Source organism: Pocillopora damicornis, chromosome 5, assembly GCF_964200805.1.
Source record: "Pocillopora damicornis chromosome 5, jaPocDami1.2, whole genome shotgun sequence".
Lineage (NCBI taxonomy): Eukaryota > Metazoa > Cnidaria > Anthozoa > Scleractinia > Pocilloporidae > Pocillopora > Pocillopora damicornis.
Window position 1 is genome coordinate 21,650,531 of NC_142674.1, and position 27,003 is coordinate 21,677,533.

Genomic DNA, 27,003 nt, shown 5'->3' on the forward strand with positions numbered 1-27,003 from the left:
ATAACAATAATTATAATGATAACAATAATAATAATAATGATTATAATTATAATAGTAAAGATAATAATGATGATGATAATAATGACAATAATAATAATGATAATAACAATAATAATAATGATAATAACAAAAATAATAATGGTAATAATAATGATAATAATAATAATAATCATGATAATAATAATCATAATCATGATAATGACGATAATAATTATAATAATCATGATAATAATAATAATGATTAAAACTCGCTTAAAACACCTGGGCAAACCGCAATATTTATTATTTTTTCTCTTTTCTTTTTTTCTTTCTAGGTATATACTTGGCTTTTGGCCAAACGTAAACTGCTTCCTATTTTTTTTGTATAGATTACTTTCTAATACTTGATATATTATCTTTAAAAAAAACCATCAAAGTCAAATGTACCAAAGAAAATTAATTAATATATAGAATCCATTGTCGTTTACAGAGAAATAGATTTACAAAAAAATAATCTTCAGTTGCATTAATGCTATCATTTGCCTCTCCAGATAACATAATTCCCATTCCGAAGCCAGCAATAGAAATCCACATTTTTTTTTGTTTTTTCGATAAGTACTTAGTGCGCTTCCTTGCTCACTCCTCTACCACAATCTACGTGCTTAATAAAACGTAGCCCAGAATTTAGAGCAGTTTCCATTAGAGGAGTAACATTTTGACTAAAACGAACAAACAAACAAACTGAAACAACAAAAACAAAACAACAAAAAAAGCAACAACAACAACAACACCCAGATACAGACTGCATCATACTGTAGTAACTAATGAGGGAACCCCCCCTACATTTTGTGATCTTCATCCCAAACCATAGCAGATCTCCGGCAAAGAGAACCACATCGAGCTAACAGTATTCTTCCTGCTGAGTTAGTCTCAAAGTTTTACATTGGAACGTCAAATTAAAGTTGACGCTTCCAAGAGTCACAACAGACGCCGTGAAATGGCGGCCTTGGCGGCGGAACTTGACAAGAGATGGGTTGCGAAGGAGAGTCACGGCCAGGAACCAGCGGTTGACAGCCTTCTGAGACATGCGCGCCTAACAGGGCTCCCAACTTAAAGCTGAAAGACAAAGAGAGAAGAACGGCGATGTAAGCTGCGTTTGAGATGTTTGGACGAGACCTGGAGGGACTTCGTCGAGTATTTCAAGTTAATTACCCTTCAAAAAGTTAGTTCATGACAGCAAAGGAATCATAGCAATAGATAAAATAGACCAAAAGAAATTATTGATGCTCCAGCCGTAAATAAAACCTAGAATAAAATCGCAAATTTAACCATCAAATATTCATTGCTACACACTTTTTAACATCCAAAGCGTGACCGCACCTATAACAAAATCGAAACGAAAAGGAAAAGGGGAAAACTTTAACACATCGAGAGTTTCCTGGAAAAAATCCCATGGATTGTGAACATGTCTACACTTGATTGGCCATGAAAAAAAGTGTGTTCTCAAAATAGCTTTCTGTCGATATTGCTTTCACAACTTCTCGCCGATAAACTGCGAAGCTAAGACGGATGCTAAGGTTTCTTTAGAGGAAATGAAAGAATAGCTGAGAGAGATAAGAAGCCGAGTGCATAGTTGTTCCCAGTGCCGCTCGTCTTTTCGTATACGGCGGGTCTAAGAAGAGGGAATGAATCGTGTACATTTATATTTGCGGCGCGACCCTTTTCACCCGCGCAACTTTTAAGGAACAATAAAGCCAGTAGCGTTAGTAATTAAAAATCAGAGTTCTCCACAACTTTATGACAACATTTTATCACGCTGAAAAATAACTTCCAAATATTATTAGTTATCATTTAAACTTCTATTTGACACAATCACATCAGCCAAAACTTTAACTTACAGCTTTGAAATAGAAGACAATTTCAAGAACGTATGAGGAAAGCAAGTTTAACTTTGCTTGAATATTGGCCCATGTTAAGAGATTAGTGTATCCGGCGCTCACTGGAAGACTTTCTTTGAACATTAAGAACACATCTACGGCGTCAATGAATGACAGTCAGAGATATGGTCCAACTGATCAATATCGTTATTTCCTCAACTGCAGAGGGCTTTGTTTTCCTCGTTCCGGATATATGCAAACTGAAGACGAAAGAAGTGATACAACATTAAAACAAGAGGGCTACTAAAAGGTTTTATAATACTAAAATATCTAAACGATGCAAGACAAGAGGAAAGCAACTAAGTACGATTTGAAAAGAGTTAGTAAATATATCGTTGCTGATTGTTGCACCTTGCACATTGGCAATTTTCACTCTTCCATTTTTCAATTTCCTCTTTTGCATCTGGCGTTGATCCAATTTGGTCCACTTCGACCATAAAGTCCTCTATGTATTACATTCCAACAGTCGTTCAGAACAGCTTGGGTTGGATTCGATTATGAATGTAGCTTTCCAACTTTCGTTACGTTGAAGCCGATCTCGCCAGCGAGATCACGAATGGCGTAATGGATCACGCTTAACTATCAGCTGTCTCCACACTCTGAATGATAAACTGCCAATGACGTTGTTGGCTTTGAAAAACTGTGAACCTAGTTTTGAGATCAGATAAAGAACCTAAAGATAAACCTTTATAGAATGAGCAATGAATTCTTTGTGATATAAATTACTGAGCTTCCAGATATGGTATAGTAACGTTGACCTTGCCATTCAGTTAATTGTTATTGAATAGTGAGGGAGAAACACAGCGGGCTCATATAATACTGGTTACGAAGACCTTCTGGATTAACTATCAAGATACCGACATGCAGGAAAATGAAAATAACAAACTAATTCATTTCCAGCGAAAATTTGACTTTGGTTCAAATGATTATCACTAGATAAGCAACTGGTTATCTCAGAGATCATGAGCAAACCTGTCTCGTCTGTTGTTTCTCCACATGCTTGTCCAGAAATGTTCAAATCTTTTACGTTGACCTGACTCTCTTCAACTGGATGAATAGTTTCCAAAACTAGATGCACCAATAAAAGAGAGACAAACTTAACCATTTCTCTAATTATGATAAAATAAGGAGTCAGGCTACCGATGCTTCCTTTAGTTTTACGTGACTAAATCACAAGAACTCTAATAATAAGTCAAGGCAACACGTTTGGTCCGTACCAGGCATAAAGAAGAATACATGGTCGATACCTATGTGCATGGGAACTCGGCACCTAAAATATGAACCGGGCCGAAAAACAAGGTTGGCGTAAATCGCAAATTATGGACGACTTGTTCACTTGGCTATGTGCCAGTCGTAAAGGAATAAACTTGGTTTATTCTTCCATCTTGGAGTTATTTGAGTAACTGAATGCTGCAGACTGACATGAGTGGGGTGATGGTGGAACCCTAAACGATCGGTAGGAATCCTTTTTAATTACCACTCTCGATAAGGAGCATAACTAGCTGAAAGTTTTTATAACTCTCACTCTATTTAGTATTAAATTCAGATTAAGAGCTTCTTTAATTTGCTGATTATGATGAGAAGGACATGGGTGGGTAAAGAACATCTACAGCATATGAATAGAGTACGAATGAAGAACTTGGTCAGCTAGAGCCAGGGCTCATTGAGGGAGACAAGTTGAAGGAACTGGTCTCTGCGAAAAGTTGCTCAGTCCGCATCACCTCCAAAACAGGATCAAAGCCATCACGACAATTTGCATCTTTAGACTTTGGTCACATTTTGTATGATTACCTTCTTTTACGACACAATCTCGTCGCTGAAATCAGTTGCATGAACCCAAATCAAACTAGTTGTAATTCACGCGACTGATCAGAATGGTAAACTTGTGTCTCAAAGACAGGGAATGACACAAATTTTATCATGTCGCACGCGGCGAATTGTCGTCGCAACTTCTCCCCGCGAAGTGTCAGGACTTGTTTTTGAAGTTGTACACAAACGGAGCAGCCTGACGCACAGACCAGTCGTTTAGTCAATTGACTACTTGGGGTTGGCAAGCAGTGAGGGAGGAACATAGTCGGCCCCTAAGCCATGGATGACTATGACCATGTCAATTGACTACCTCGGTGGTAACAGGAAGCCACAAAAGAAGCATGGTCGGCCTATTAGCCAAAAAGAAAGGACATTATTGAGTGGGTGGGTTTTGGAAGCCGTAAACGTGGAGACGCAGGGTGGATAACCAGTCATTCTGTCACAGTGAGAGAAGAACGTAGTCGGCCTTTGAGTCATATGTAATTTAACCGAGCGGGTTGCAAGTGATTTTCTAATACTTTCAAAACATACTTGCGATCCTGCCGATCACAGGGCGAAAGGGAAATAGAAATTCAAATTCTAATAGGCAATACTTCAATACCTTCATAGGTTACCCTATATTTCGTAATCTCATACTCTTTGAATCAGCTTCTTAAAACAGATCACCATCGTATCTAACACTATCTATCGTTTGTCGAAAAGTCGAAGTCAACTATGATGAGGGGGTGGGTGAGAGGGGAGGGTGGGTTATGTTCGGGGAAAGGAAAACACAAGACATTTTATGTAGGAAGTCAATATCCTCCTCGTCTTTACGCCAAAAGATTCATCTTGATGAAAATCATCCCATCAAGTGAAAACCTTTTTATTCTCATTTGGCCTTTTGTAGACATTAGTGTAACCAGCTTCACTAGAAGGCCTTCTTCGAACATTAAGAACATATCCACGGCGTCAATGAATGACAGTCAGAGTTACAGTCGAACTAATGAAGATCGTTACTTCCTCGATTGCAGAGATTTTTGTTTTTGATATCCCTGTTCCATGAGGAAACTGAAGACGAAAGAAGTGAAACTGTATTTTGAAAAAAGGGGCAAAGATGAGGTTTGGTCATACAGAAATATGTTCCATAATATGAGGCAAGAGTAATGAAACTGAGTACAATATACTAGAAAGAGTTTAGTAAACAAATCGACCCAGTTAATTGTGGCACCTTGCACATTGGCAATTTGCCCTTATCCACCTTTCAACGTCTCGTTTCGCATCGTCTCTACCAATTTCTTCTAGTTTAACCATTAGGTCATCTATGGTTGAATTCATGCAGCCTTTCAGAACTGCTTGCGTTGGACTAGGCATCGCCTGAAACTTGAAAATTCTCTTCACATCAAAGCCCATCTTGTCGGCGAGGTCACGAAAATCACCTGTCAACGGACGCAATGGATCTAGCTTAATCATCAGTTCTCTCCACACGCTGAATGGTAACATGGCGATGACGTTTTTGGCTTTGCAAAGCTGTGAAGCTAGTTTGTAGATCAGATAAAGAAAACACATCTTTACAGAATGAGCAATGATTTCTTTGAGATATAAATCATAAACTCTTTTACTCTACAGCGAAGCTGCTAGTGACGATAAAATGACATTTAAGTGGACAGCTGCCTATTCGGAAATGACAAGTGGGAGAGAATTGCGGAGGATATCCAGGGCGTAAAATTGCGCCTAACACAGGCGCCAATGCGACTAAATTTTTCACTTTGGCGACCAAATCCTGAAATGTAGTAACCAAATTGGCGACCAGAATGCTTCATCATAACCATACCTAGAGATATAGTGAATGAAAAAGATTTGCAAAGACAAATCCGCGGCAAACTTTCTCGTTAAGTTCGTTTCCAAAACGCAGCACATGCGTCTAGATCGAAAACTAGACGCCATCTTGGATTTAGGTGAGTTTATTGTTGTATATCATCCAACATAGTGTCCACTTTGTAGAACTTTGTTGAACTTAATTTTGGAGGGTTTATCTAGAACTCTCATAGCGTAAAAAAGGGTTTTTTTGTCTCTAAAAATGGCGACCAACGTTTTTTGAATTGGCTACCACTTTGAAAAATTTAGAAGCCAAGTGGCTGTCAGAAAAAAAAAAATTTACGCCCTGATATCCTGACCTAAGGAATTTTTTAAAGCTATTTATGAGCGAAGGTCGAAGATAGTTCACCCCTACTATATCTGTGATCAAGACCCTCTGGATTAATTCCGCTGATATCTACATGTAGAGAAAGAGAGTTTATCAACCAATACAGACATTTGGATGAAGAGACAATTAATAAATGCAATCGCATCGGGCCAAGTAGAATTAGGAATTAATATCATAAGTGCTTAAATTGCCCAAGTCATGAAAGGACGATCGCGAGGGCTCAATAGACCTTATTTGCGCTCAGGTCACGTGGTCTGTATTAGGTGAACAATCTCAACAAGTATATATGTGTTATTGATAAAGTTTGAAGTCAACATGGCTGGATATTGGCTGATCTCTTTTTCCACGTTTTTACCGAGACAAAGTCGAGGTCCATAAAAGCGAAAAAAAAAAGATTTATTAAATTAAAAGGATTTAGTATGGAGCAAAAAGATTTCGCCTTATTAAGAGTCAATAATGATATGCTCAAAGTCCAAATAGACGACAACCGCTTTCTATATAGCTGCAGTCAAAGCTAGATATAAGGTCGCATGGCTGCGAGTAGCAGACGTTGGTTGACTGAAGATGTTTTGTCAAAATTTTCCCACTATGTTGTGTTTCAATAAAACTTTTATTTGAGACTCACTGCATCCAATTTTGAGAAAGTTACAAAAAGAAAAAAACCCTTCCTCTGAATATTTATTGAGGGCTGTCACTGAGCATCAATGGTGTGACTGTTGTCTATCTCTCAGGTTCTCATAATTAAAATGTTGAGGTGATCAGCCCTTTAATCAGACACATTGGAAGGATAACATTTTCCAAATTTAATAAAAGATTATTTTGATCATGTAGGCTTTGGTCTTTTTGGCATAATCATGAATGAAAAAGCTAAGAAGCCCTTAAATTCATCATTGTAGAGAAACATTCACGACTACATGTCTACTAGGAGAGAGAGGAGATTATCCAAAGAGGTTTTTGCACCTTCCACTTACCTTTGTTAAAGCCTTAAGGTAAAATAGCACACTGGCTAAGTGTGGGCCTGATTCGGCAAGGCCTGCCTTGCATCCCATCCAAACAATGAGGGCAGTTTATTATCCCTTCCTTAGCAATAATAATCCAAATGTGAACCAAGATATCGCTCGTGCGCTGCGAGTGCCGCACTTTTGCCAACACCACGAACTTGTTTGCGATGATATGTCCTTCAGCGTTGTAAATAAAGCCCGACACCATTTGATTGTTGGCCTCGAGACTGCGGAAGGCTTTAAATTGTTTCTGCGTGTAAAAGCTTGTCTCAATAACCAAATAGCAAAGCAAATCTATGGATTCCACCTGAGGTAAGCAACCAGGCTCCAATGGTTTCCTATCTATCAAAACAGCATCGATTCCAATAGTGGAGGTCTTCTTTAGATAGCCCTCTGTGACTTTTAGAGACAATGGAATTTGGACGACATGGTTTGGATCAGACATTGGATCAATAAATTGGATCAGTCAAGCAATCAAAGATGGCGACTTACACGCGTTGGTATGCGCTGCTACTTTTCGCTCTCTTCACTCTTGGAGTATTCGGTTCTGGTCTCGCATACTTATCTCCCACCAAATATATATGTGCTGGACCTAAGGACATGGGTAATGTTTCTACCCAGCTTCAGTTCTTTGGTTCTTTGAGCTCATGTCTGCATCGTCAAAATTACATGCGAAGAAGCAAGAAGGCATACCTCGGACGGCGTGCTTTGTACTATAGTAACAGTACTGCTACGACTCAGCTATTACTTTTGAAGCTATCTGGAAACGTGGAGTCTAATCCCGGCCCTCAAGGGCCTCAAAGAAGTTTTAATAATTCTTCTAAAACACTTTGTAGTAATTGTGCTAAAACCATGAGAAGGAACCAAAATGGCGTCCGCTGCTCGTCTTGCCCGGCAGTATTCCACATCAAATGTACGAAAATGAGCAAGAACGAGCTGTCCTGCTATCGGAGAGAAGGGATCTGGTATTGCTTTTCTTGTACGATGCCTCAGTTTTCTGACAGCTTCTTTGATGATCTCTCACCTTCGGCGGTATGTGATTCAAGCTCCACTGGCGAGGTCTTTGAGATTGCGGAGGAACATTCAGGAGACACTGTTGACTGGTTTTTTAGGAACGTCAATGGTTACTACAAATCCAATCTGAAAATAGGTCATTTGAACATCAACTCTTTACAAAATAAGCTTGACGAGGTCAAGAATATTCTTAACAAGTGCCTATTTGACATTTTCTTTATTTCGGAGACAAAACTCGATGGTACAACCTCAGATAGTTTTCTCCAACAACCGGGATATCACACTATTCGACGTGATCGCAAGAAAGGAGCTGGTGGCTTGATAGCTTTTGTACGGGAAGATATTCCTGTCTGTCGACGACGTAATCTGGAGCCCGAATCAGTCGAATCATTATGTCTTGATGTCATGGATTCTAAAAAGGCTCGCTTTATTGTGTGTGCGTGCTACAGATCACCTAAATTCTGTAAAATTACTGATTTCTTGTCGTCGCTTACATCAGCTATTGAACTTATGTATACAAGCCGTCAGGAAATATTATTGATTGGTGATTTTAATATCGACTTGCTTGTTGGGGAGCACGGTGTTGTTGCTGAGGATAACTCACTCATGGACCTTTGTGATAGGTTCTGTTTGCGAAACCAAATTAGTGAACCGACAAGGGTGACTGAAAAAACAAAGTCTTTACTCGATGTCATTCTCGCTAGCCATCCGGAACGATATGCAACTTGTGGTAATTTGCATATGGGTCTCAGTGATCACGATCTTATCTATGCGGTGCGAAAGAATAAATTACCTAGGGCTAAGGCACGTGAAATTGAATACAGAAGTATGCGACAATTTGACTTAGAAAAATTTTTAAATGACCTAAAAACTATTCCCTGGAGTTCCGCTTACATTTATGACGACGTTGATGATCTATGGCACCATTGGGATCAATTGTACACTGAAGTGTTGGACAAACACGCACCAATAAAGAAAAAACGGGTCAGAGGTGATCAGTTGCCATGGATAACTCCATTAATTCAACGCGAAATCTCGCGTCGTAATCGACTGTTTAAGAAACATGCAAAGAGCCCAACAACAACCTCTTGGGAGGAATTCAAGAAACAGAGAAACAAGGTCACATCCCTGAAACGAAAAGGGTTGAAGGCGTTCTGCATGGAGGCATCGTCAAACACTAAACATCATGGTGAGTTTTGGAATAAGTTAAGACCTTTGTTGCCAAGCAAAGAAAAGAAGCAATCAAAGATAATTCTGATTGAGAATGAGCGTGTAATTACCGATTCATTAATGGTGGCTGAAATGTTTAACAACTACTTTTGCGAGGTGTCCAGGAGTGATGGTGACAGTAAGGAAATGGTTGAGTTTGTTGATCATCCTAGCGTTAAAGTCATTGCTGAGAAAACTTGTGATGATGTTTTTGACCTCGTCCCAGTTGATGTTGGCTACATAAGGAAAATTTTGGATTCTCTTGACCCTCGCAAGGCTGTTGGGTGCGATAAGATATCTCAGAGGCTACTTCGTTTATCCTCACCTGTTATTGCCGAGCCGGTTACCCGTTTAATCAATTATTTTATCACCAACCGTCAATGGCCAATAGTTTGGAAAAGCAGCGACGTTGTTCCTGTTTTCAAGAAGGAAAGTATGACGGATAAGACCTGCTATCGTCCAGTCTCTGTTCTGACTTCCTTATCGAAATTATATGAGAAGGTATTGTTCGATCAAATCTATGAAGCCTTTCATTGGCGACTCTCACCGAACCTGTCTGGCTTTCTCAAGGGTCACTCGTGTTGCACGGCCTTATTGAAATTGACTGAAGATTGGAGAGCCTGTCTTGACAGAAGAGAAGCTGTTGCAGCGGTGGCTATCGACCTAAGTAAAGCTTTTGACTCTGTTTGTCACCCGCTTCTCCTAGCTAAATTAAAGGCATATGGTTTTACGCATGATGCGCTGGAAACTATGACCGCTTACCTTACTGGACGAAGACAGAGAGTCAAACTTGACGGTGTACATTCTTCGTGGAGAACCGTTAAAACTGGTGTACCACAGGGGTCCCTGTTGGGCCCTCTCCTATTTAATTTGTATGTTAATGATCTTAATTACTTTATTACTAGTACGTCCTTGAGGCTATATGCTGACGACACTACTCATTACGCCTCTGATGTCTCACCAACAGTATTGCAGTATATAATTAACTCTGATCTGAGCGTTCTATCGAGATGGTTCTCAATGAATTTTTCACAGATTAATGCCGCCAAAACGCAAGCTATCGCTATTGGCCCGTCTTCATACCAGTATGATTTCCATCTTAATGATTCTAATGTCCATACAAAGGACACACTCAAAATCCTTGGGGTGGTCCTAGATAGCAAATTAACATTTAAAGCGCACATAAAGCAACAGCTGAATAAGGGATGCGCAAAGGCTTCGGCTTTGCGGAGAATGCGTAAGTTTATTTCAAAGGACGTGTTAGTTCGTTTATATAAGGCCTATGTCCTCCCTCATCTTGAGTACTGCAGTCCCCTTTTACTGGGAGTAGGTAACGCGGAGACTACAAAAATAGAGACAACTAATTACTTTATATTAAGAACTATATTAGGCTTCTCGAAGTCTGTGTCATACGACTTCCTCCTCAAGTTGGCCGACATTAAGTCTTTGGAGAATCGTAGACAATTCCAATCGTTGGTTATGTTATATAAGTGCTTGTATGATAAGGGGGCTCCTTATATAAGTGATTTTTTTCATTTTAGAAATGTACCGTATAGTTTACGCGGGCTCAGTACAAGGCTAGATTTACCTCCTTTTAATCTTGAGTTTTTACATCGGTCTTTTTCATTTTTAGCTAGTAAACTTTGGAATGCGCTACCCCCTAGACTCAGAGAATCTCAAGATATTGCTTCATTTAAGCATTCTCTTAAAGCCCACATGGCTTAATGGTAGTGATTGTAAATATCGTTATTGTTAATATTGTTAATATTGTAACTTCTAATTGATAGCTCTTGTCCATGATTTTCGATCCTGTTTTTAGTCTTTTAATAGATTTACTTATTATTTGTATTCTTACAGAAATTATGCTTTATTTCTAATTGTACATACACGTACACGTTTTAACGAGAACTTCTGTACTCCTAGGTGTCACGTGTTTAAATAAAGGATTGATTGATTGATTGAGACGAAGGAATAGCAATTTTTTCGGTGCACGCCATAGATTTTTTTTAAAATCGTAAAATGAATAGAGTTGTAAATTTGGACCATGTTTGCATATAAATAATAGCCGAAACATGTGACTCAAATCTGCACCAACATGGCGGAGATTAATTCTGTGGCATCACGTGAAAACGATCTGAACAGACATCGTGACGTACGCGGCGGCGAATAAGGTCTATTTCTGCAACTTCTGTAAATGCAAGTGATATTAATCCTTAACTATACCGGGAAACATGCGATTACTTGTTTATGAAATAAAGGGCAAAATCACTTCTTATTCAGATGGTCAACATGGCACACTGTTGTGCAATTTCGTAGGAAGCCATGTTCAGTTAGCGTCGATGAACTGTAAAACGCACGAATCAGCTGATTGAAATTTTATCGTTGTACAACAAGTTAAGCCGTTGTTATGGTTTTTTTAAACGTTTAAAAGTTGCATTGAAAGGTTCAAACGCTACTCAGAGTCAACAGGAGGCTGAAGTATCTTCATGAAAAATAATTTATGTGTCGTTACAGCGACTGAAATCGTACACAGGTTGGCTTGAGGTACATGAGGCAGCAAATGTTGGACAATTTTGTGGTAATAGCTGACTCATTGCAGCTCTTGGCTTGTGAACGACTCCTAACATTATTTGTTGTTCTCGCTCGTCTCCTGAGTCAAAATCTTAGGTTGATGTGTGCCTGTAATATTATTCATTTTGCACTTCGGAACTTTTCAGCTTCGTCACCACAGTTTTCCTAGCGCTATATTGATCATCTTTTCTGAAAACGATCTCAGGCGATGACCTCTTTTTCATTTTCTGAACTCGGCATAAAATTTCAACAGTGTTTTGTCAAGAGTTTCGCGGTTGCACACCTCTAGATTTTTTTCCTGCTCTCCTTGATTTGCCTACTTCACGAAAACGGTTTTCAGTATTCTGTTCATTTTCGGTGGTTTGTCTCGTTTCTTCAATAAATGCATCATTCACTGCTTCTAAAGGAGACACTTTCGTTTCTAAAACAACCAGAAACAATATAATTTTTTCGCTGTTGCCAAAAGACCTAAGAATCAATCAACTTCGAGTAATTATACCCGGGGTAATCATCAAAGTTAACGATAAATGCCCACTGTCCCAGTCAATCAGAATTTCGTTATTTTGCCCTCTACATTATAAGTTATGATAATCTCACAGATCATGAGCAAACCTTTTTCTTCCAAGGCCTCTCCATTCGCTTGTCCAGGGAGTGCGAGTTCGTATTGAACCTCTGACAACAAACCATCTTCAAGAAGGTGGACAACCTCTTCAGCAAGATGCACAATCTGTGTGACTGGAAGTATAAATAAAAAAGGGACGCCTTAGAGTAGAGGGTGTACAGCGATACACTCAGTCATTTCTTTAGATAATTTTAAAATATTGAGAGAGAGAATGTAGGTGGTTCCCTAAGGCTTGAGTGACTGAAATTAAATTAAGGTAGTTATAGCAGGTCAAGGAAATTAAATTTGGCCAGTAACAGGCAGTAAGAGAGATATGTAATTGAAACTCGGAACACCGCCATAAGGAGGGCATTCACTTTTCTTTCAGAAGAAGGGCCTCACCGTAAATTTCAATGAGATGGACATAGGTGAGCAATGACAAAGGAGCATAGAACGAGTGAAGAACGTCGATAGTCAGACCTCATTTAGGGACAAGTCTGATAAAAGTCGGCTGAAGAGACAATGAATTTCTCAACTGTTCCAAAGTCATGTCATTGCCACTTCTACTCGCGAAGTTTATAGGTAGCTGCACTCACGGAGCACTCTGACGTATAGACCACTCGTTTTGTCAATTGACTACTTGGGGTTAGCAAGCAGTGAGGGAGGAACATAGTCGGCCCCTAAGCCCTGAATGACTATGACCTTGTCAATTGATTGTCTCAGTGGTATCAGGAGGAATAAAAGAAGCGTAGTCAGCCTCTTACGCCAAATCGCAAGCGTACCAAGTTCACGTCTCGAGGAAAAGGAAAAGATTAATTCGTAACAGCATCACATTTTGTATGACGCGGTGCTAAGTTACGCGAGGAACCGTTGAGAATTTCGACCGTTGTCATTCCGATTGGCAATTTTTCATCCAAAGTTCACGATTTAAGATCATCCCAACCTGGAAAATGCCTCTATTCCAAAACTCCTTGCGCATTACACTGAAAACGAGCGTTTTCCACCAGCGTTTCCAAGTTCGCTTCCTTCTACCTCTGTTTTGATGTCAAGATCGGACACGGCCGCGGAAGAAGCTTGGGTCCTAGGTAAATTTTCTCTCGATCGTATATGTAGTGATGTAATGATGCAAGGTAAGCGACGTGGGTGGTAACCGCCTCCGCTTGGACTACGGTCGAAAATCGTAGTGTGTAGCCTTAATTCTGTCTTATAACAGGAATAACAGTGATAGCAAAGCAAGTCTAAAACGCGGGCAGAGAACACCAGAAATCACAACGGACACTCAAAGAATGAGAAAGTTTCATCAATCTTTAGTATAAAACATTCATGTTTTTGAACATTTAGCGTCGTAAATCGACCATATTTCTTTCCCTACAGTATGGTCTACTATTTCTTATATCGCGTTCAAATTCCCAAAGGCTCCTCGCGTAACTTTACACCTCGTCACGCAGCGCGTGACGCGTTCACGAATTAATCTTTTACTTTTTCTCGAGACGTGAGCCTGGGACGCCTGTGGCTGAACAAGAAGGATATGAATGAGTGGGTGAGATTTGGAAACAGTTAAAATGGAGAAGCAGGGCGAAGAAGCCAGTCATTCTGTCAATGCATACTTGAGGGGAGGGGGTGGGGGCGCATTGGGGTCTATTAGAAACCGCAAAACCGTACAAAAAATAATAGCAAACCCCCCAAAAAATTCGATCAAAACTTAAACCTGCATGAAATACTCGCCGCCCTTCCGCTCATAGTAAAAAAAGGGGCACGATCCACAACTTGGGGTCCTCGAGCTTCTTCCGTTGCCAGCGCGTGAGGCGCATTGAAAGCCATATTTTGCCAACCGATCGACTTGAGTGCTCCACACTGCAAGGCCAAATCTTGAGCGCTATTTGAGACGCGTGACCTCCTAAGGATCCTTGCGATATTCTAACTTTGCAAAGCTATTTTGGTGATATTTGGTTTGTCACGCATTCCTCTCAATAACATTTTCGTTTCGCGTCGCTATTCGAGTTCAGAAGGTGACATGTCCATCTCACTAAAATACATACCTATTATTTCGTACGCCTCCATTTTGAAGAAACGATATAAGCCCGTTAAAGAACGTTAAGCCTTGAAAACGGAAGTCTACAGTCGGCATCTCACTAAAAGAGCACTTTGCAAAAGAGAAACTAACCACCATCTCCGCAAAAATGATTTGTGCATTGTGAGCATTGCTTTATATAGCCCAGAGGTCGTCACATAATTTTTGACTTGGCGAAAAGTGATTTGCCGACGTTGAGTATGCTCCTTACATCAAAGAAAACTACGCCACCACTCGAGGTCAAACCAAATTTAGAACGCTTGATGTAATTTTCCGAGAACTAGAGTCACCGCTACGATTTCCCGCCAAAACTCTCCAGTTAATGATGTGCTTTGCATATAATTAATTGTCATATTATGTAACGAAACTTTCCGTGACATAGCGGCGGAATCTATGTCAATCATTGAGGAACGCAATCATGAAACAAAAACTAAAGCAGAGTACTTCAATAGGCTATCTTCGTACCTTTCCTTCCACACTCGTTTCGTACTTGGGCCGCCATTGTGGGAAAACGGTTAAAGAACGTTACGCTATGGTAATAAAAGTCCACAGTCTGTCTTTTTCATGAGAAATTCACTAGCATAAGACAACCTCACCTTCCACCATCTTCACAAAAGTGATTTAAGGATCGTGAATATTACCTTAATAAAACCCAAAGGTCATCAGCTCTCTTTGACGTGGCAAACAGTGATTTGCCAATGCTAGAACACGTGCCTTAGTGAAAGAGAAAGAAAGTAAACCACACCACTGCAATGGCCAATCATAGCAAATGTCAATACCATTCAAGGTCGAGCCCACTTTAGAGCACGTGATGTGATTTTCCGAGAAGTACAAGAACCACGAGGGCGTCATGTGGGATGTCACTTTAGAAAGAAAAACACGTGTCCCCAAAATCAGTTTGTTATTTAGCAAGCTTAAACGACAGAAATCGCCAGAAACTACGACGGACACACAGGACGTAAGTAAGTTTTACTGATTTCACGAGTAAAATGTTAATATTTCGAAATATTTATCGTTGTAAATTGACCATATTTCGTTCCTAAACGGTTCCTCACGTAACTTTTTACACAGAATCACACAAACGCGTGACGTTTTATGAATTGATCTTGGCTTTTTCTCCAGACGTGAGCTTGGGCCACCTTTGTAGTAGCAAGCATTTCCTTCATTTTTTCATACAATAAAATGCTGGAATTTATATTTTTATGTCTCTTTCGCTTTGTGCTAGAAAATTTTAGACTTTTTTCTGTGAGTACATCAGCTCATCAAAACTCTCTTTCTTACCTCCGCATACTTAATTAAGGCTGTACCAAATAGTTTTGTCTTTTTATTATTTTGTGAGCTCAATGCCTTTGTAGTCAGGTATCTATCTCGCGATGCAATCATTGTAGTTTGGGTCGCCTGAAGGGTTTCCACTCATGACGAACAAACAGGATTTCTACCGAGAGTTAACCGTGTATCATTCATGTGCTGTTGGTTGCGCGTTAAAATTTTGTATTTGCCGTAAAACATACTACCGAACTGCCGCTCGCTGTACGAAGGCACCACAGAAATTTAGACTCCTCCAGAAGATGTACCAGATGCTTCCGCTTGATATGAAACATTTGGTAGTCTCCTACTCTTTAGATCAGTCTCCTAAATTAGATCACCGAGGTATTGAGCGCGATTTAACTTATGTAGTAAAAATTCGAAGCCAAACATCATGAAAATCTCGCAGAGAAAATTTAAATTTTTTTTGGTGTTGTCGTTATTTTCCCGCGTGACTTTCGATTTCTAATCAGAAGCAACAGCTAAAGCTTATCACAAATTACACCCTCCAGAAAAAAGTGGATAAATTCAGTCGGTATGTGCCCTGACATCAAATTAATACCCATGCGAACAAATTTGTTTGGCTTCGCTGTATCGTAAATCATGTTCGAAGCCCGTTGGGTGGTTAATCTTCGGAAATGGGAAGGCAGGAAACCCCACCTTATTTTGCTTAGAGAACACCTCTTAAAATGTTGTTCTACGTCACAAAATTACCAAGCAACTTTTCAGACTTCGAGCGAATGGTTTACGCTGTTTACTGCTTATGTGCTGTAACAGTTTATATACGTGTCTTTGTGGTACTACAAATAAAACTCTCGACCGATATGAAGTTTGGAAAACTTAGCTTACAATTTTGACACAACTACAATTAGCTCAACTCTTAACTCAACAAATTGGGTTTTTCAACTGAATTGATGTGAATTGGCCACTTTAGTGAGATTATAAAGCTGCCGTTTCTAGCGTTAGCCCTTTGTCAGAGCGAAGCTAGAAACTTCAGGTGTACATTTTTGGCAGAATGCAATTGTGGAGTCACCAAACGGAGAAAGAAACCCGCGTAAATCGTATCACTGCGGACAATGACATGAAATTATTGATGCTCCAGCCGTAAACAAAACCTAGAATAAAATCGCAACTTTAACCATCGAATACTCATTGCTACACAATTTTTAACAACAAAAGCGTGACCGCACCTGAGGCTAGATCTAAAAGATAAGGAAAAGGGAAAAACCCCTTGTATTGTTAACAAATTAAGAGTTTCCGGAAAAATCCCATGTATCGTTCACTGCTGTTATTTATGTCAACACTTGTCTGGCCATGTCAAGTGTCCTGTCAAAATAGCTGTCTGTCGATATTGAAAAATCAAGCCTCGTATGTTGTAGAGCGGCAAAACGAGGTATCGTGGTCGTTTAATATCGAGAGCTTTTGATCTGGTTTACCAGAAACCTTGAGTAGGATGCGACGAAGACATCTCATATAGAAGATGTTCTAGGTAGTCGTCGGACCATGGCCATGACTAGCGCAATTGCGACAAACACTTTCTCTCGTGACTAAAAAGCCAAATTCTAGAACGGCAGACACGGCCGCATCCACTGCACACAAAGACACATGCCACTGGAACACACGTTGCTTTGTTCATTTCTGCTCTTCTCTTAGCTCTTCTTTCAACGGCTTCAGCTTTCAGCCTTTCCTCTCCCGCCTGGAGAGCCAGACTGCACACAGACCTCCAATCTCTCCGATCTGCAGCATGTAGCTCCCAGTTATCTGTTGGCAGGCCAGTGGCGAGCATATCTTGATTTGTGATAATCCAACCAATTCAGGGTACACCCTTTCAGCAATCTTTTGAAGGCGGTATAATGCTACTCGGGCAAACAGCTTTCCAGCAATGCACAGTAGTGAGATGCCACATGAGTGATCCCAACATATTTAATAAAATAATTCAAATAGTACGCGCGCTCTGATTGGCCATAAAACCATTTTACATAAGCGTATGTAAACACGGTTTTCGTTCCTCTTTCATTAGTTATTTTATGAAAGAAATGTAAAATGGTTTCCGTGTTTACATAGCCTGATGTAAACACGCGGGAGGTTGGGAGAACACGAGATAAGCGTAGGAAACCACGACGCGAAGCGGAAGCGTGTTTACATCAGGCTATGTAAACACGGAAACCATTTTACATTTTACATACAAATCATTTAACGAAGACAGTCAACAATCCCCTCTACATACCTTCGACAGGAAGCTTCATCACGAAATCCCACCTTATTTTATTATAAGAGGACACCTTTAAAATAGTGGTTAGTCGTCACAAAATTATCACTCTAAGTCAATCTAAAGTTCAATTCTTTTGAACAGAAATTTAATTCTTTTTGCAAGATTCATGTCTATTCAGATAAGAATTGATAAGTTCAGATTCCTCGTCCCCAGAGGAGAATTATGGTTTTAAGGAGAAGACATCTGGTTCTTGTGGAAAGAACTATGGGTCTTCTCCTAAGGTTAAAAATTCTTATGTGAAGAATCTGATTTTGCCTGATTCTTGTTAGAAGAATATTAAAAGAAAATTAAATTATTTTGACAAGAAACTGATTTGTCTGATTCTTGTTAGAAGAATAACCAAAAGAAGTGTAATTCTTTTGAAAAGAACCAGTCAATAATGTATTCTTCTGAGAAGAAACACTACTCTCCTCCTAAGATATCCCATATTTTAAGCATGCTTATCAGAAGAATTATTGTTCTTCCCTGAAGAGCCTATTGTTGGAGAAGAAGAACCTCAGTTTTCTGAGTCTTCTCGGTGGAATTTTTGTCTTTCATCCAAGAATGAATATTTCTTTTATAAATTGATCATTAAGACTCTTGTTCTTCTCCAGAGACTGACTTTGCTTTTGTGAAGACTCATATTTTAAAGGATTCTTGCTCTTCTGAAGACTGATTAATATGCTAATAAGCAGAATTTCATTCTTTAAATAAGCTTTGTTGAATCATCAAAAGGATTGTTCTTCATTTAACACAGAAATAACATGAAAAGAACCTCATTTTTATTTGGTTTCATTATATTTTTCAACAACTGATCAATATAATTTATGATTAATTTACATATTCATGCATATATGATGTATATTCATCAAATTATCATGAATGTAACAATTACATCACGATTCACTGCACCAACAATTTTCACTTATGTTTAATTATCTCATTCTTTGTATCTTAGTAACATGTGATTCCCAAATCATATTCCATTTTGTTTGGTTTTATTTTTTAACATATGATCACTATATATAGAATTAAATTAATTTATATATTCATAATGTAAAAATCAAATTATCAATGAACATATATAGCTAGAAATCTCAAGATGGATTGGAGATATTTTTCCTTAATTATTTCAAGGTATGCTATGATGCTAATACATGCAACTGAAAATCTAACATTTGCCCCAAGTCTTCAATAAAGTCAGCTAACTGTCTAAGAAAGACGCTTGGCTATACCATTTTGGTACTGCTTTATCCTATTTTTCTAAGGTAAGCCAAAGATAAACTCCTCCAAGACTTTAAAACACAGCTTTAGTTTGTGTCCATACTCCAAATTAAAAACAAGTTGAGCTCCAACTATACAAAAAACCCCATTTAAGAAACTAATTGTCTCGAGGAAGACTTCATTATCTATGATAATGAATAATTGCAGACTGTCATCTTCTACAGTAGTAAGCCCTCTTTAGCTGCATTAGGGTCGTACTCTGGATGATATTTAAATGAAAATGATTTCCTTACTAAAATGTATCACAGGTAGTATATGAAGAAACAACCCTTTAGGATAATAAATATTTTTGTTGTAGATTTTTCTACACCTTGAATTTAATGCGGTAGTATAGATAACATGACATGCGCACATTGTACCTTCTAAAAATATGCTTACCCATTGCTTGAAAGTGTCTTGAAGAATTGAAGGAATAGGATCCTTCATCTCAGGCGCCAATGACACGATTTTCACAGTTCAAACTTTGGGAGGGTGCATTCCTCCCAATAGTTGCTTTTACTATTACTAAAGATGACTTGATCATCTCATTGCGAGCACGGCTAGTTATTTGCTCATTCTTCCTTCTACAGTCCTTTACACTTACTAGGACAACAAGTCTCATTTGTGCTATGGAGAGAATATCTCCAGTAGCACTATCTGCTATGACAACAGATTTTGACCGTAGGGATGGTGTTGCATATCCCTGCAATAAATGAAGTATATTAGAAGAGCTAGAGCTGTTGGATTTGGGTGTATAAGTGAACAATTCAGCTGAACATACTAAAAAAGCGCTGAATGCAAGGACACATTGTAACTACATTACACTGTATAATTGTTTTGCCTTATGTATCCCCTCATCAAATTAGAAGATTTTCCGTTGTCCAATCTTCCAAATTGTTTAAACTAACAATTTGGCCTCTTGTTAACTTCTTTAAAAATACTTGGAGTATTTTAGTCATGAGTGATGAAGTTCCCACAGAAACTTACTGTCTCAGGTTCTTGTTGCCTTGTCCTCTTTGCTTGGCTTTTGCCCCCTATGAGGCCATTGATAGTGAGCTTGAGGTAGCACGCTGCAGTATTAGGGCAAGGAGCAATGCGGTAAATATTTATACTAAATTAAAGCTGTGAAAAGAACTTGGCTGCTTTTATCAAACTTTACTGCAATTTTGTTCTTACTCTCCTTTCCAGTAGCCTAAAATAGAGGTTTAAAAACTGAGCTGCTTTAATCAAACTAATCATAATTTGCCTGTAACTTGCCTTTCGATTGCTCTTTGTGCATGGTGAGCTTGCGGCAGCTCATACGTCATCCTGTTAATGAAATTAATGTTGATAATGCTGAAATGAATATTCTTGCAGCATAAAGTTTATTAGTATTAAAAGCCTGGAAAGATCAAACAACAAACCAATGGTGCTGCAATTTGTTTTGGGAGCCCCTGAACATGTGTAAAAGTTAGCACACAATGTGACTGGCTAAATCAAAGGAAACTTTTTACCAGTTGGTCAGTTAAACTTTACTGACATGGTATTGTTGCACAGTCAAGTTAAAGAAAAAATGGAGGAAAATAACACAAAGCAAAGATATCTGGTTTATTCATAACCATGTTTCTTTATTACATGTACAGAAACTCTGACCAGACTAATGAATTAGATTACAGATTTTAATCTTTGCGGTTTTGATTGATAACATTCCAAGCAGTCAGATATTTAAGGTGACAGTGGTACATTGAGAAAAACACATCTCAGTGCTACAGTAAGCCTCTCATAAAAGACTTTGGAAAGGTTAGTTGGTTTGCAACTCCCAAAATATCTTAATCTGGTATCCAAAGCTGCCAGAAAGATTCAAAAAGGAAAGAAATAAAGGAAAGAGAGAAACCTCATCAGTTGTCACTTGAGTTATCTTGTGGGGCACAGGAAAGGGGTGAAGTTTCCTTGGTTTCAGTGATGGACCTTTTGCCTGACACCTAATCAAAAGTCGTGTTAAAAATACCATTAGTTTATTTGTGCATTTGTACAGTAAGCCTCTAATAAATGACTTTGGAAAGGTTAGTTGGTTTGCAACTCCTAACTTTTCAGACACGCCGACTGCTGCTTTTGCGCTGTAGCTAATTATATATTTACGTTTCTTTGTAGTACTTCAAATAAAACTCTCGACCGATATGTGGTTCGGAAAACTTAGCGTACAATGTTAACAGAGCTACAACTAGCCCAGCTCTAAACTCAAAAAACTGGGTTTTCTCAACCGAATTGATGATGTGAATTGGCCACCTCAGAGACGTAATAAAGCTGCCGTTTCGAGCGTTAGCCCTTCGTCAGAGCGAAACTGGAAACTTCAGCTGGACAATTTCAGCACAATGCGATTGTGGAGTTACTACCCACGTAAATCGTATCACTGCGGACAATAACATGAAATTACTGCCGCTCCAGCCGTTAACAAAACCTAGAATAACATCGCAACTTTAACCTTCAAATATTCATTGCTACACACTTTTTAACAACGAAAGCGTGACCGCAAGGTCTAAAAGATAAGGAAAAGGAAGACCTTTATATATTGTTAACACATCGAGAGTTTCCGGTAAAAATCCCATGTATTGTGAATATGTTTGCACTTGATTGGCCATGAAAAAAATTTTTTTTTCTCAAAATAGTTCTCTGTCGATATTGGTTTTTTCAACTTCTCGCCGATAAACTGCGAAGTGGAAAAGAATGCTCAGGGTTCTGAAGAGGAAATGAAAGAATAGCTGGGAGAGATAGGAAGCCGAGTACATACTTGTTCCTAATGCCACTTATTTTTTTTTCGTATCCGGCGGGGTCTAAGAAGAGGGAATGGCCCCTATACAATGATATTTGCGGCGGGGCCCTTTTCGCCCGCGCAACTTTAAAGGGACGATAAAGCCAGTGGTGTTAGAAATTAGTATCAGAGTTCTGAATGCACTAAAATAACATCCCAACCCAATGACAGCATATTATCATGTCAAAACAATTTCTAAATATTATATTTATCATTTAAATTTCTATTTGGTAGGATCACATTGGCCAACACAGGACGAAATTGCAAGAATCCGTAAACGAAAACGTGGCAGAAACATGTTAAACCGTTCCGGAAACACGACGGATAACCTGTGTTTCCGTTACCGGTTTCGTGACGTTTTCTCGCGTTTCCGTTGCTGCGTATACAACGGAACCGGACCACTTTTACGTAAACATAACGGAAACATGGAGTTGCATGTTTCCGCCACGTTTCCGTTTACGGATTCTTGCAATTTCGTCCTGTGCAAAACTTTAACTTACAGATTTGAAATAGAAAACAATTAAAAGAACGTATGTGGAAAGCAGGTTTATCTTTGATTGAATATTGGCCCTTGTTGAGACATAAAGTGTATCCAGCGTTCACTAGAAGGCCTTCTTTGAACATTGATTAAGAACATATCCACAGATATCAGAGATATGGTCCAACTGAACAGAAACGTTATATCCTCGACTGCAGGGGGCTTTGATTTTCTCGTTCCGGATATGAACAAACTGAAGACGAAAGAAGTGGTACAATATTAAATAAAGAGGGCAACGAGTAGGTGTTATAATACTCAAATATCTAACACGATGCAAGCTAAGAGAAAAGCAACTAAGAACGATTTGAAAAGGAGTTAGTAAATAAATTAATTCAGTAACTAATTTTTGCACCTTGTACATTGATAATTTTCTCTCATCCACCTTTCAATTTCTTCTTTCGCATCCGGCTTTGGTCCAATTTCGTCTACTTTAACCATAGGGTCATCTAAGATTACATTCCAACAGCCCTTCAGAACAGATTGGGTTGGATTTAATAACAATGTAACTTTAAAACTTTCGTCACTTTGAAGCCCATCTCGGCAGCGAGATCACAAATGGCGCAATGGATCAAGCTTAACTATCAGCTGTCTCCGCACTCTGAATGTTAAACTGCCCATGACCTTGTTGGCTTTGCAAAACAGTGAACATAGTTTTGAGATCAGATAACGAAAGGACACCTTTACAGAATGAGCAATGATTTCCTTTTGATGTAAATTACTGATTTGTCAGTCATGGTGGAGTAACGTTGACCTTGTCAATTTAATTGTTATTGAAAAGTGAGGGAGAAACATAGCGGGCTCATAAAATACTGGTTAGAAGACCTTCTGGCGATTGCTCTGGCGAAAATTTGACTTAGGTTCAAATGATCATCAATGAATAAACAACTGGTTACCTCAGAGATCACGAACAATCCTGTCTCGTCCGTTGTTTCTCCACTTACTTGTCCAGCAATTTTCAAGTCCTAAAGCCTAGTATTTTGGCACGGGCAACTAGATCGATAGGAATACCATTGACCACAACTGGATCAAATAAAGTGTTGTTAGTGTTAAAGTTTATACGCAGTTCCTTGTATTTCGTCTCGTTAAATCAAATCTTATCCACGACGCACAGTTTGCTAAGGTGTCAAAAATGGCTTGGATATGACTGTCTTGATTCTTGTTTATCGTCTCCGAAAAAGAAGTATCGTCAACATACTTCCAGATATCGGTGCCAGGAACATCTCTTTGATCACAATGATAATAATGCCATGGGGAACATCCCCCCAGGACTGCGCCTCATTCCGAAAAGTAGTTGTGGCTGCGCTTAGCTCGTTGTTTGCGCGAGGTGAGGAAGTCGGTGATCCAAAAGATGACATCCTTAGGAATGTCATATGTGCTGATCCATATCTGATGGTTGATGAGGTCAAAAGCTTTTTTGAAGTCGAAAAGAATCACCCTCACAGTAGCCCCATAACCGCCAGGTTTGACATAACGATCGACCACAAAGTCCTCAGCCAACTTGGAAAGGATAGGTATAAGTGAAATTTGTGTCAAGTGCTTGTTTACGTCGCAAAAAGGAGTCTGCTTAGAAATAAGGGCAACGTTGGCGTGTTTCCAGGACTGGGGTGGTCGAACCTCCTATTACGAGCAATTGAAAGCCCATCGTCCGCTTTGTAACTCCGATGTTAAACACTTTCGAAACCTCTCTTTCAAACTAAATTTTTTTTCTATGTCTGCCTACCATCAGATAATCGGTTTCACTAATGGAAAACACTGAATTCTATTCATGTCCATCGAACCCGATGGGAATCCATCGGACCATCCTCGTAATTCATCTTCTCCAATTCTTATTCGTAGCCCGCAGTATGTGTAGGTTAATGGATCAGAGAAAAGGGACCGTGGACGTTTTTCCTGCAAGTAGGATATGGAAATACTGGCTAGACTGGACTTGGGAGTATTCGAAAACGGAAACGTTTAAACCTATCCTCGGAGACCCAGGGGCTGAGTCGATTTCAAGTCAGGGCGAGAGTAATCCCAAGTACAGTCCAGTCTTGAAATCGACTCACAGCTCCTGGGTCTCCGAGGATGGTTTAAACCATGATCACTGATGTAAAACGGGGAAACTAGGGGGAAGATCTTACCCCAAAAAAAAAAAGAATTAAAATTATTTTTGAATGTCAGGGGGAAAAACCGGAGTAACCTGTCAGACTAAGCCAAAGACACCAAGGGTCTTGAATCTCACAGAGCTCTTTCTTTAATATACCACTACTATCCTGCTACAATTTTTACAAAAGTTTCTTATTCAATAACCAAAAAGTTACATGCTTAAATGCTCGCTTGTTTCTATATTCTAAGCTTGAAAGTTAACACCACACTTGTGCTCTATCCGAGACAGATTAGGCACACAAGACAGTGTGCCAAACAAACTAAAGGACTAAAGGCATGAAATCAAAGATGTCTCCACAATCAGAAAACACTCAAAACTGAGTGAAAATAAAAAGAAATTAAACTTGAGCACAGATTTACAGGAATCTTAAGACATCATTGATAAGATGAAACTTATTTTGAAGCTGCATTTTCTTATGATTAAAAACTCGGGTAAGTTATATTTCTGATACTGAAGTTAGAACTTGATCTGTGTTTATATTGGTGCAAACTGTAATTTCAACGACGCTTCCATTTGGCCAATTTCAATTTGGAGTTTATCCCTGAGCTCCATAAAGGTACGTTCCTGCAGTCCTTCAGCACTGTGTCCATCGGATTTGACAAGGACTGAAAATATAACTTCATGCAAGTTGTAGCCAATAACCTTGCAAAAGATTTCATGAAAATATTACATAAACACAACGGAGGGAAAGGGAAAGTTTTTAACCTATCGAAATAACTGCAGCTGTCTTTGTACTCGAAATATTTAGGGGACATTAAATAACAAAGAGGTTATAGCGAGAAAACTACTAATGTCGAATTAGTGATTTTGAACAGAGGCAGTGATGTGATAAGAACAATAAAAAAGGTCAAATGGACCATCATGTGTGAGTGCATCAGACTGTGAAATTCCTCAAACTGTCGCAACTGCAGTGCATTTTGGTCTTCTGACGAGCAACAAAATTATACGTGGATCACCGAAAACAATGACTGGCGCTGATAAACAAACAAAAGCAAACTCAGTTTCACATCCGATTTGATTTTTAAGCAATGTAATCATTTATAAAATAGAAATACAAATTCAATTGAACAGATGGGCGATGAAAGCCCCTGGTCATTATTTTTTACTTTGATATTTCACTTGCTCTTTGTATCATTCACTATTGTTCTGATGAGCCAGGAAAAAGCCAAATCACATATGAGCTTAGCAGTATGCGGAAAACAGTAAGTAAATTGTCCTATCAAAATTTTCCTTCAACTTAGTGATAGAGCACCTGACTTATGATATGGTTCTCGTCGATTATTAGGTGGCAAATTTTAGTTATGACAGGTTACGTGAGAGTGTTGGACAGGGTTACGAACTTAACGAAGTAATGGAGCGTAGTTGCCTTGAAATATCGGCAGTTCTTACGTGTGGCGTTTAAGATCCGTGGGTAAATGTTACGTAGGCGTCCTATCCCTGGAGCAGCTCTGCTTTTCAGCAAAAAAAAAAAGAAATATGTTATTTCCACAGAAAACAAACAACTAAATCCTTTTTTCTCGATACGTTAAAGCAAAGACGGCATTAAAAGCACAATGAACTTTCCCCAAGATGTATATTCACCATGAACGGACATCGCGTAACTAACTGCATGGGCAGAAATTTAGGATAGTCAGCGGGTCGTGACGTGAGCTCTATTCCGTCCATTTCGACCCTACTAAGTCTGCGCAGCTTGGTTGTGAAGCAGTCGGAAAGCTATCAGTGGGCGAAATGCCAAAAATTTTAATTTAAGAGATCCTCGCAGCTAAGAACACTACTGAACTAGTAGTTGAAAATAGGACCCGAAAAAATTCAGGCCCGTACGGGATTTGAACCCATGACCTCTGCGATACCGGTACAGTGCTCTAACAACTGAGCTGACAAGTCAACTGGGAGCTAGTTAATATGTTGGGTCCAAATTCGATGAGAGGCATCAGCCAAAAAAATTAAGTCTGCGTGACATATGCGGAGTAGTGCACTAGTGTTACGTAAGAAGACACATTCTCTACGCACGACAACTTGACAGACATCACATTCTCTCTCTCGTCCTTTTCCAGTAAGACAAACCAAACCAATCCTGCTTGGAGAATATGCTATACTACAAAATTTACAGGGATTTCATCGCTGCATCGCCCAAAAAGCATAAATAGAATTCTCGCGGCTTTTATTAGAAATGTTTTCTGGTGAGGGGTCACTGAACGAAATAACACACAACAACGGAAAAGAAAAAAAACAATAATTTAGTTCCGTAGTTTAACATGGGTAAGCAGCTAGGAATCACAAAATTTTTTATCATTATGCTTGTAAAAAGCCTCTTTTATCATTTGATCGTTCAGTGCGT

The 27,003-nt window shown here is 39.1% G+C and overlaps 2 protein-coding genes across 4 annotated transcripts; one reads left to right on the forward strand and one right to left on the reverse strand.

Moving 5' to 3' along the window:
- Positions 1–627: 627 nt before the first annotated feature.
- LOC149045950 (myeloid differentiation primary response protein MyD88-A-like) lies at positions 628–14,995 on the reverse strand. Of its 3 annotated transcripts, XM_089206706.1 has the most exons (6): positions 14,840–14,995; positions 12,315–12,437; positions 2,889–2,984; positions 2,268–2,564; positions 1,878–2,116; positions 628–1,095 (listed from the first exon to the last, which is right to left on the reverse strand). In XM_089206706.1, the coding sequence occupies exons 1-4, from the start codon at positions 14,874–14,876 to the stop codon at positions 2,467–2,469; spliced, it is 354 nt and encodes a 117-aa protein (XP_089062832.1). In that variant the 5' UTR covers positions 14,877–14,995; the 3' UTR covers positions 628–1,095; positions 1,878–2,116; positions 2,268–2,466. The 3 variants fall into 3 exon arrangements, with proteins under 3 accessions (XP_089062832.1, XP_089062831.1, XP_089062833.1); XM_089206705.1 differs by lacking the exons at positions 628–1,095; positions 1,878–2,116; positions 2,268–2,564; positions 2,889–2,984 and adding an exon at positions 3,068–5,239 and having other exon boundaries at positions 14,840–14,992; XM_089206707.1 differs by lacking the exons at positions 628–1,095; positions 1,878–2,116; positions 2,268–2,564; positions 2,889–2,984 and adding an exon at positions 5,273–5,535 and having other exon boundaries at positions 14,840–14,990.
- On the forward strand, positions 7,398–11,089 carry LOC149045951 (uncharacterized). The gene has a single exon (XM_089207197.1). It carries the CDS (start codon positions 7,509–7,511, stop codon positions 10,854–10,856), a length of 3,348 nt encoding a protein of 1,115 aa, XP_089063323.1. The 5' UTR covers positions 7,398–7,508; the 3' UTR covers positions 10,857–11,089.
- Positions 14,996–27,003: the final 12,008 nt, after the last annotated feature.